Here is an 11,516-nt window from a genome sequence, read left to right on the forward strand (position 1 = left end):
GTATTACAAAGGGAGAATAAAATAGTACTTGATTTGGATAGAGTATAAATTCGGGGTATAAGGAAGGGTGTATGATATAAAAAGTTGTCAAATGACCCTTTTGCCCTTGTATAGTTCCTAAATTAATAATGTATTATGTTATATATATATAATTGCAAATTTAATTATTCTTTCACAATTTAAGCCGTAATATTTATTTTTAATAAAAAATTAACGAATTTAGTATTATTATTAAACAATTTTTTTTATAAAATTTGTTTTTTTTAATAAGTATGAAAAAATTAAAATTCATTTTTTAAAGTGTTTTTATGCTGATAATTTTGTATTTTTTTAAGTGTGGATGGGTGAGGTTGTGAGAAACACATGGCACACATGCACATGATAATTTTTTCTTGTTCCTGTCGCCATAATAAGAGAGAGAGAGAGAGAGAGAGAGAGAGAGAGAGAAACGGCAGCAGTAGCAGAAAGACGAAGACGATCTGCTGTGCGTTCATCGTCACAACCTGGCCTGGTTCATCTTCCCTCTCTCCGATTTGCTGCTGTTGTTGTTGTTGTTCTTCTTCTTCTTTGTGTTTTCCTGCTATAAATCGAAAAACCCTAGCAAATAGGGTGTGGGGAAGGGGATAAGGAGGGGTGAAATTGTCCAATTTCAAGGGGATTGAGGGTATAACTTAATAACACCACAAACCCCAGCCATAACTAATACCCGCAAGCCCCCTTCGCCGGTATTGCCAATGGGGCGACAAAATAATACCGGCGGCCATTTGGCTTGACAAGGGCATAACTAATCCCAATTGCCAATCCGGCATCCAATCGGGCCAATACTACAAAAAAAAGAGAAACCATTATACTCGGTGACCTTCGGTGACTTTCGGTCCAAAACAGAACACATTTCAGTGTCAACTATTCATTTCCTCAGCTGAAAACCCATTTTAGTCCGAAACAAAAAAAAAACACACATACCCCGATCTCTCTCTACACACCCCTCTCTCTCTCCGCAGACTCCAATATCGGCGATCAAAACCCACGCCGATCTGAGTTATGCAGTGGGGCTTGTTCGGATTCGCCGAACAAATTCGCAGTGGGGCTTGTTCTGATTCGCGGATCTAAGTTATGCAGTGGGCTTGCCCATCTCCTCTCCAGACAAATTCGCCGGAGCTTGTTCTGATTTTCCGGTGAGCTGCGTTTTCCCTCTCTGGTGAAATGATGAAATGGTGTACATGCAGTGGGGGTAATTGTGTAAATGGCTAAAAAGGGGAGTTCTTCCCCAGCCAAACCCATGGGACAGGATTATTAATCACCCGCCCCCCAATGGGATGGTTAATCCGGTGAAATGGAGGGATTCACAATCCCCTCGGATTGCTAATCGAGCCTATCAAAATTAAAACAAACAAAGTTTTTGAGTTCCCTTTCACCTTCGTAATCCTATCCCACCCCTGAATCCGGCTATCAAACACGCCCTAGAGGATCAGCGGGATTCATAGCCAAACCCTCCCCCTACCCCTACAGGGTATACAACCCATATCAAACGTGGCCTTGACAAAACGGACTTGTCACGTATTTTTGTCATAGCTAATGTCACGGGGCTATTTTTCGCCTAGAAATCTGCCCGTGATGGCACCAAGTTTGCCAACAACTTGGTCTCAGCCAACTAGTGTTTACACACACACCCAATATGTTTGAACGTCTAGGAACACACTCAAGAGTTACGGGAACCGTCCCAACCTTTATTAAGCACCAACTCACAAAGGATTACACTCAAGAACCTAGACAGAACAACCCCTCTGCCTTAGGCTACGAAAATGCTTGCCTAAATAGGCTTACAATCATAAAAACGTGGCCACTAAGTACATGAGATCATGGGGCCAACCCATGATCTTGCAGTTGACACCCCCCAACTGCCCTAGGGCTGTGCTGGCACTGCCAGAATCTGCCAGCACACTGAACTGTGAAACTGCCTGGAGATAACTGCCGGTAACTGCCCGTTTCTGCCTTGGACACCTGTCCCATGCTGCCAGCAACACATGCAGCCCATTTCTGCCTTGGACACCTGTCCCACGTTCCCAGCAACATGCACAGAAATGCTGTTAACCGTCAATAACCGTTTTGCCCGAGCCAACTCAAGCCTGCCTCTGTTTTGCCCGAGCAAACTCAAGGCTGCCTGGCCAATTTCGTGATCCAACCCCAGCTCCCAATACTTAGCCGTTTTCCTCGATTGCCTTGTCCCACAAGCCTGCTTCCCGTTTAGCATCCCTGCCTCGATATCATCGGGCCATCATGTGCATCACGACTGCCACTTGCCTTAGGGACCAGTGTCGACACCAACCGACACCGTCGGGTCACCTTGTAAAGACATGCCTGCCTCATGCCTTCGTTTCCACCGGTTGGCTAGGGTGCAAGGTGCCACCGCTAGCCAAGCTTAGCAAGCCTTGGAAATCAAGGTGCTAACAAACCACCCCCACCAGAGGAAGCCGACGTCCTCGTCGGTAAGGCCCGTAAGTACTCCAGCACTTGCTTCTCAGACTGCCACAAAGTCCCATCCGTTTCCCATGTAGCCTCCGAGTCTTGCCTATTTTCACACTTCGCCAAACAGGAGGTTCTCCCATTTGCCTCGCTCTGCCCTTTCGCCTTATCATCCAGAATCCCATACATCTGAACTGCGAGAGAAGCCCGTTGAGCTTGTTTTCTTCCAGCAACCACCAAGTCTGGAAAATTCTGCACTTGAATTGCCGATAGCCATCCACCCGTTCCTTCCCTTGCCCGCTTTCCCTTCTCTGCCTTGGAACACCGCGGTACGAAGCAGGGCCGTTTCTCATCAGCAATCAAAATCCCACCAAGATGTGGCATCACAGCCACTTTTGCAGCCACAAAGAACTCATTACCCAGTATAAGTTCGAAGTCATCAAGCGGATACACCATCAAATCCACTTGCCCGTTCCAGTCCCCAATCCTCAAAGCGACATTGCCCGTCATTCCATGCCCCACCTGTGCATTGGAATTTACTGTCTTGATCCGACTGAAACTTTCAACGACTTTTAAACCAAGCGACTGCACCACCCGTTCTGAAACAAAGTTGTGTGTGGCCCCCGTGTCCACCATGGCCAACACTTCCATTCCACAAAGCAACACTTTGACATACATCAAACCCGATCTTTGCGAGGTTACTGCCTTGTCTGCATGAATCACGTTGAGCAATTGCATAGGGTTGACCCGGACATGCACTTCCGAGTCTGAATCACCATCTTTCCCTTCATCCACGCAAATAGCATTCAGCTTTTCACACTTTGGGCAATCCTTTGCCCGATGAGGCCCATCGCAAATGAAACAACCCTTGCTGAAATTCCCTTTGCCTTGCCGTTTGTCCTCTGCAACCGATTCAGATTTCTGACCCTTGTCTTTCTGACTCTTATCCCATTTCTTTGAACCAGATTTTGACGTGCTGGATTCAAAAGAATTGGATTCGCCCGTCAGTTTGAAATCTGCCAACCCGTCGGCAGCAGCAACAGCCGATGGCAAGTCCTTAATTCCCAACCTTCGTAGTTCCAACTGTGCCCAATTCTGCAAACCCGACATAAAATTGAAAACCTTGTCCTCCTCCGACATGTTCTTGATATCCAGCATCAAAGAACTGAATTCCTTCACATAATCTCGCACTGAACCCGTGTGCTTCAATTGTTTCAGCGACTCCCTTGCAAGCCACGAAGAATTGCAAGGCAAGAATTGATCCTTCAATTCCTTCTTCAGTGTATCCCACTGCTCGATCTTTGGACGCCCGCTGTCCTCACATCGAGTTCTCCACCAGAGTTTCGCATCGCCCATGAGAAACATCGTGGTGATTGTCACACGATCTGCCTCTGGAACACGGGCAGCAGAGAAGTACTGCTCCATATCCCACAGAAAGTTCTCCAACTCCTTGGCATTTCGGGCACCACCGAAAGCCTTCGGTTCAGGGACCTTTACACGAGTCTCGAATCCGTCTGAGCGACCCAAGAAGGCCCTCTTCACAACCAGCAATTCTGACTCCAAGTTAGAAACCCGCTCCTTCATGACATCTGAGAGTTTGTTCAAGTCCGCCAGCATCTCTGTAAACTTGGCTTCCGTCTGACCGACGTGTGTTTCGTGAGCCTTTTTCTGTGACTCGACCGAAGCCAACACGACGTCCAGGCGTTCAACCAAGGTAACGCCCTCATCAGAATCGTCATCACCAACGAGCTTTTCCAACTGTGTAACTCTGACCCGTACTGCCTCGAGTGCAGCATTTGCAGCCATAACTCCAACCCGAAGTTCTGCAACTTTTGCTCGCAACCTGGCTCTGACACCAACTGTCACGGGGCTATTTTTCGCCTAGAAATCTGCCCGTGATGGCACCAAGTTTGCCAACAACTTGGTCTCAGCCAACTAGTGTTTACACACACACCCAATATGTTTGAACGTCTAGGAACACACTCAAGAGTTACGGGAACCGTCCCAACCTTTATTAAGCACCAACTCACAAAGGATTACACTCAAGAACCTAGACAGAACAACCCCTCTGCCTTAGGCTACGAAAATGCTTGCCTAAATAGGCTTACAATCATAAAAACGTGGCCACTAAGTACATGAGATCATGGGGCCAACCCATGATCTTGCAGTTGACACCCCCAACTGCCCTAGGGCTGTGCTGGCACTGCCAGAATCTGCCAGCACACTGAACTGTGAAACTGCCTGGAGATAACTGCCGGTAACTGCCCGTTTCTGCCTTGGACACCTGTCCCATGCTGCCAGCAACACATGCAGCCCATTTCTGCCTTGGACACCTGTCCCACGTTCCCAGCAACATGCACAGAAATGCTGTTAACCGTCAATAACCGTTTTGCCCGAGCCAACTCAAGCCTGCCTCTGTTTTGCCCGAGCAAACTCAAGGCTGCCTGGCCAATTTCGTGATCCAACCCCAGCTCCCAATACTTAGCCGTTTTCCTCGATTGCCTTGTCCCACAAGCCTGCTTCCCGTTTAGCATCCCTGCCTCGATATCATCGGGCCATCATGTGCATCACGACTGCCACTTGCCTTAGGGACCAGTGTCGACACCAACCGACACCGTCGGGTCACCTTGTAAAGACATGCCTGCCTCATGCCTTCGTTTCCACCGGTTGGCTAGGGTGCAAGGTGCCACCGCTAGCCAAGCTTAGCAAGCCTTGGAAATCAAGGTGCTAACAGCTAAACACTTTGGGGACTGAAAAATTATTCAGTGTTTCTAGGGCACCTTTTCTTCTACTATACATTGAAGTAGCGAAAAAGGCCTAGGGCACCGCGTGATAATCTGTCGCGTGGGGACAAGACATGGGTGCGGGGACAAGACATGGGACACCTTGGGTGAATATGACTTTTAGAGGCGTTTTCGGTTGTAACTGTAATACGAAAGAATTGGGGGTAGAATTTGTGAAACTAGAAGTATTTCCACTTGATAATCTCTCCCACTCCCTCCCTCTGACGTACTCTGTCCGATTCGAAAATACCCACCGATTTTGGAGCAAATATTTGCCAGAGAACTGACAGATGTTGATTCCCTTCTGCTGATCTTCAATTTTTAGTCAATAGAATCAAGCAAGTTTTATATCCATTGATTAAAGGGTTAGGGTTTGGTTTTATATCCATCCACCAATTCAAGAAATGCGTTGGCTTCCAAAGCATTCTTGATTTTTGTGTTTCTTTCACAATATATGAGTCTTTGGTCGTACTATCTTTTTTTTGGGGTAAGTTGGTCTTGTTTGTGATGAACGTACAGAAGTTAGAGAACTAGAAAACCAGGTTTGGATGTGGGGTTACGTGGAACCCAAAGTCATTTTTCCAGAAAAGTTGAAGTTGAGCTATGTCTGGAATATGATCTATCCTCTGTTTTCATGCTAGACGAAGAGATCTGTAACAGTTTTTTGAACTTCAATTGTTGGTCTCTATTTGGTCTGATACCGAGAATGTGAAGAAAAACTTATAATGCCGCTAATGATTAAAAAAGAAGAAACTAAGAAGTCCTTTCCGTTAGTTGTATGGGTGGTGCCAAAGTTGAACTTTTCCTTCCATATCTCAGTCCCTTAACTAACCTGCATGCTGGCACATAACTAAATCAGCTTCTACCCAACTCAATCAAAAACTATCCAAATTCCTAACTGAGCTGCGGAATGCTAACTAACTACATGCTATCTACCACAAGTTACACAGTTCTTTACGACATGCATCCACGCCATTGCTTGATGGTTTTGACATACTCGTTAATTCTTTCTTTCTATCTCTGAGTTTGTGGATCTAATAATGCATAATATGGTGTAGGAGCATGCTAGATGGCGTGGCTCATAATTATTGTTTCAGTTTTTGTGATGTGGATTTCTACATTGTGCAAGATTCTCCACACAGCTCACTCATCTTCTAAGGCTGCATTTTTAAGTAATGGTGGGGATCCTTATAAATGTTATCATACTTATTGTACATTTAGGCATCCGTTGGTTTACACCGGTTTTCCACCAATTTCAGGTGGATCTTTTCACCAGAGAAACGTCTTGCTGGTTATTGCCCATCCTGATGATGAGTCCATGTATGCTTTAAGTTATGAATGCCTATCTAATGAAGCATTGTCTGTGTTTTATATTGAGATGAGCAACTTCTTTATAGGCATTTAAAATTGATTTTGTGTTTTTAAGGTTTATTCATTCTTTTCTCTTGGAAAATTATCGTTGTAAACTGGCAATTTTGAGACAATTGTCAGCACTTGTTGAGATTCCACTTGTGAATTTCTTGTCAACAAGTGTTAGTGTTTGTCATATCCAAACGCTTAAGCTTCTAGTATAGTCATCTAACACCCTTAGGAGCAATCCCGTTTGCACGTGGAGATGCAAGCATCTAAACAAGCAAAGAAGAAGAACAATCTGAGAAGAAGAGAAATAGAAAGCAATAGGAAACAAATGCAGATGAAGAGATTTGGACCCAAGACTTCCTACAAACCAAAGCTAAGCTTTGATTCACCATCTCAAGTCACCAGTTGTACAAAAAGTTTAAAATGTAGTTGTCCTTGGAATAACTCAAATATGCTGATAGATCTCAAAAACAAATGAAAGGCTGTTACTTATGGCTGGTCCCGTCAATGTGGCTTCTAGGAGAGAGAGACTAGGTGCAGACCAGATTCCTAGAATTATTTGCACAATGTGGCTCCCACAATTTCGTGCCTATTTTTGTATACTTGACAGCCAGTCTTTTCACTGTTGGATCTGGAAGTGGCCTCTCACGTGCGTTTTTGTGAACATCATAAATGAAATTCAACTCTAAGATCTGGATGACTGTTTTATTTTTTTTGGTTCAAATTTTATGTTTTGACCTCTTTATTTTTTGTACTTTTTGGTCTGTGAGGGTGTATTGTATGAAAGTCATATATCGCAATTCTGCAGGTTTTTTACTCCTACAATAAACTACCTCACTTCCAGGGGGCATAGTGTACACATAATTTGCATGTCAACGGGTAATACAATGTTCCTTGCCCTTTAATCAATTTTAGTCGCATATCTTTCAACTTCACATAAGCGTTCTTATTTATGAAGTAAGCGTGATGTTGCTGGAAAACTTGTATGCGAATCCATAGTTCTGTTTAAGAACTTTCATGTTTTTATTTTTGTTTTACTAGATCAATTTAGTTTGTATTTCCTACAAAAGTTGAGGTAAAGCGTATTACATCTGTCTTCTTCAATGAAATATCTCATTGATAATCTTAATTAGTTGGATTTCATGCGTTTCTAGGCAATGCAGATGGAATGGGAAACATTAGGAAAGAAGAGCTATATCAGGCTTCTGCAGTGCTTAAGGTGGTGTTCGTTTTATCTCTGGCTTTCTTTATCTGCTGGTGTGATGCTGAACTCTGGATTCATTTGTATTCATCAAAGTGTTCGCTTAGTTGTGCGAGGATTCTATTACTTTTGAATATAGTTCAGTTCCTTGAGATACGGAGTTGTTTGGTGCAGACCTTCTAAAAGATGATGGTGTTGCCTCTCGATATTCTGACATTTAATCTGTTATATAGATTCCAGTCCAACGAGTGAAAATCCTGGACCATCCAGATTTTCAGGTTCTTGCTTCAAAGTCTTCTGAAAAGTTGTACCATCTTTGGTATTTTCAAATACAATGTTGACGCCAAATACTGGAAGTAACTTTGTTCTTTTTAGGATGGTTTTGGCAAAGTATGGAACTGTGAATTATTGGCAAGTATAATTGATGAGGAAATTCGTAGTCACACCATTGATTTGGTAAGATTTTGTTGTAGTATGCACCTAAATTTACTGCATCATAATTCCTTTATAAGTTTTCCATTGTTGGATTTATCCTCTGCTGGCTTAGCTATGTGTGACAAGGGAGTTCCGAAAGTTTTGTTTTTTATGTTGCAACAAAGTGCTCTATGCTTATCATATTGTGGTTGATAAATAACTTGTCTTTGTGGTGTTTCCAGATAATTACTTTTGATAACTATGGTGTTTCGGGTCACTGTAATCATCGTGACGTGAATCTTGGGACACGGTAAGTAGACTTTGTTTTGTTCCACTTATGCCTTGTTTGGATCAAGTTTTGAAAAAAAATTCCCAACTCAAAAAACACTCATTACCTCTGCTTCCGATCATTAGTCTCATTTCTCTCTCTACTCATTATCCCTATCTCCAATCATTATTCTCATTTATCTCTCTATCTCTCTTCACTCATTATCTTTATCTCCAATTATTACTCTAATTTCTCTTTTCTCTCATTACCCCAAAAATCAAACTCAAAAATTTTCAAAATCTCATCCAAACACAGCATTAGTTTTTTATGAGTTGCAGTCGATCAATTTTTAAGCTTTCTGTATTCAAAGAAATTTATTTCATGCACTCCCTGCACTTGACAAGGGTTCTTTGACACATAAGACACCCTGAGAATAAAAGCACATGAATTACAAGGAAGGAAGATGGAACATGTCCTATGTCTACTGTTAGTGGTGGTGATGACTGTAGGCGGTTCTCTTTTCTGGCTTTTTTCCTCAGCAACTTGTGTAGGTTTTAGATGCTTCTTGTTTAGAAGCACGTCTAGGATTACAGAAAGAAAACATTTTCTTTGGGGTTTGGCATACGTTAGGGGGACGTTTCTTGTCCTCGTTTACTCTCTACCTCCTTCCTTGATTCCTCTACCTCGTTTGGTGCTCATGATGCTAATATAACAAAATATTGGCCATGCAAGGGAAGACTTTTCACCCATCTTTTCTGAAGTACAATTTATAGTATCCTATGCTTCTATCTTCTCTGCTTCGTCCCATTTGCTAAAGTTTGTCCGTTCTGTGGTCTTACATGAGCAAAGAGGTAGATTTCATGGGCATAGGTTTACGAGCCCAAGCAGTATATAAATGACAAAAAATGTTGCACTCATCCTTGGGGCTTCTGCAAGGACCATCGCATGTCTCTAATTTCATAAGACTACGACAAGTGAACACACCAATTCAAAGTCTTTTAGCTTTGTTATGACGGTCCTACTGGGATTTCAGTTTGAATGGTTGCAAATGTGAGAAAGTTATAGAATTTATAGGTTAACTTTTATCCTTTCTATTCCTCTCTGTATCCTTGTACCTTAAGCAGCAAACTCTTGCATGAAACTGCAGAAAGAGATATTGAAGCTTGGGAACTAGTACGTCTTCTTTTCCTTCTTTGATATTGATCTGTTAAGTTTGATTTTGTTCTGGTTTCTTACAATCTTGTGTATTCTGTTCTCATTATCATCAGATCAGTAACAATATATTACGGAAGTATAGTGGACCTGTTGATATCTGTTTGTCCCTTGTTTATGCCACAATGTATCAAAATGGAGAGTTGCATTGTCTGCTGAATGAACGTCCAAATAGAAGCTATAATGCAATGGCCCAACACAGGAGCCAGTGGATTTGGTACGTGTGCTTTCTTATCTGTTCCAAAATCCAAGGGAAGAAGGAAAGATAGCCCAACCTTCTGTTTTGTTATATGGGATTGGCTGATTAGCTTTGGCAAGCATCTGTACAAACTTCCAGTAATTAAGCTTTTGTGCTTGGTAGACTTTCATTGCAAACATTATTCGCCATGTTCTAAAGCTGTGATTTTTTGAATTAGCTCTTAACTAAGTGTCACAGGGCATTTTTCCACATTATGGTAGTCTTAATGAGCCCTCTGAGGCCTTTTGACCCGATCAACGGTGTATCCCCTTGGACCGTGGGTTGGAAGATGCTTTTTTGTTGCATCGAGGATCATGTTTGATTTGTCAAGAGGCTTGGGACTATTAGTGCAAAGCGATTGCTAATTCCCCAAAATGGTGGGATTAGCAGTACCACCTACTGCATGGTATTGCCAATCCAATCCCCTTGGACTGCCCACCTCAACTTTTCCAAAACGGTCTAATTTTATCCTACCCTTGTGTTATATCCTATCCCCATTAAACTAATCCCGCAAAATGTCATACGTTATATAGTAATCTTCTGGTAATGGTGTTACGGACGTGGTTGAATCCCTCAAACCCATACATGATGCACAGTTATCAGACATGGCCTAAGGGCAGGTTAACAAAGCTTAAAGTGGTTTTATTTTCCATGCATCAACCAGTTTTATATAAAACCATTCCAAGGTTGCTGGTTAACAAAATCCAGTGTATAATTTGTTTGAACGTTTTCTTGTCTATTCTGCAGGTTTCGCAAGCTTTTTGTGGTGTTTTCGAGTTATACTTACGTGAACACTCTGAAGAAGATCAACTAGTATACACTGCATGTGTTCATTCTTTGTTAGCATGTTTCGAGCTTTCTCCAGTAGCTCAATGTGAAAACAGATGGCTTCTTGTTTAATTGCCATCAGAAGTTCCATTCATATTTGACGATGTACCCTTTTCCTCTTTATCAGTGCAATAGAAAATATGGAAGATGGAAATTGAAAATCATAAGCTAGTGTGTGCCTTGTGTTTTCTAATTACAGTAGTACTTTGCTAGTTGTATATCCATATGAAAAATTCACACTTTTTTATGGGAAGTGATTTTCGTACTCTTTTTTTTTTTTTTTAAAAGGCACTCTATTTTTGTCCGTTAGTGAAACTTTTGTGTGTAATTTTTCATTAAAGGACAAAAAGTATAGTGCATATATCAAAAAAGGAAATCTGAAAATCATTTCCCTTTTTTATAGTAGACTAGAAGACATGGAGCTTTTCCAAATGGAGCCTTGGGCAATGGCATGTCCGTGACTAATATATTGTACACGATTTTAAACGGAAGGAATCACTTATTTACACACTGGAAAAAATGCCACCATCGTGACTTAATATTTGGCAAATGTGGTAACGACGGCAATTTCAAATACTGTAGGTTATTGCAAACAGAACTCTTGTAGATATATTTCCTCTTATTTTCTTCATTGCCAAAGGTGCTTGGAAGACTCGGAGTATTATAAAGGGTACTGCTATAGGTACAGAAAAATTGGGACCGAAATGCCGTTCAAAAATTCTAAAAAAAAAAACCGAGGGGCCCAACGCG

The 11,516-nt window shown here is 42.2% G+C and overlaps 1 protein-coding gene across 10 annotated transcripts; it reads left to right on the forward strand.

Moving 5' to 3' along the window:
• The first annotated feature begins 397 nt into the window (after positions 1–397).
• LOC131336033 (uncharacterized) lies at positions 398–10,930 on the forward strand. Of its 10 annotated transcripts, none has more exons than XM_058371639.1 (12): positions 444–1,084; positions 1,121–1,175; positions 6,305–6,424; positions 6,506–6,566; positions 7,414–7,484; positions 7,760–7,824; positions 8,040–8,084; positions 8,182–8,262; positions 8,463–8,530; positions 9,613–9,661; positions 9,757–9,917; positions 10,686–10,930. In XM_058371639.1, exons 3-12 carry the CDS (start codon positions 6,316–6,318, stop codon positions 10,750–10,752), a joined length of 777 nt encoding a protein of 258 aa, XP_058227622.1. In that variant the 5' UTR covers positions 444–1,084; positions 1,121–1,175; positions 6,305–6,315; the 3' UTR covers positions 10,753–10,930. The 10 variants fall into 10 exon arrangements, with proteins under 10 accessions (XP_058227623.1, XP_058227626.1, XP_058227622.1 ...); XM_058371644.1 differs by having other exon boundaries at positions 6,305–6,418; XM_058371641.1 differs by having other exon boundaries at positions 444–1,049.
• Positions 10,931–11,516: the final 586 nt, after the last annotated feature.

This window comes from Rhododendron vialii, chromosome 8a, assembly GCF_030253575.1.
Source record: "Rhododendron vialii isolate Sample 1 chromosome 8a, ASM3025357v1".
In the NCBI taxonomy this organism is placed as follows: domain Eukaryota; kingdom Viridiplantae; phylum Streptophyta; class Magnoliopsida; order Ericales; family Ericaceae; genus Rhododendron; species Rhododendron vialii.

Coding starts and splice junctions, on each gene's coding strand:
- LOC131336033 (XM_058371640.1), top strand. CDS start 6,316: ATGGCGTGGCTCATAATTATTGTTTCAGTTTTTGTGATGTGGATTTCT. Junction 8,085..8,181: donor TGGACCATCCAGATTTTCAG/GTTCTTGCTTCA, acceptor TGTTCTTTTTAG/GATGGTTTTGGCAAAGTATG. Junction 9,662..9,756: donor ATATTGAAGCTTGGGAACTA/GTACGTCTTCTT, acceptor CATTATCATCAG/ATCAGTAACAATATATTACG.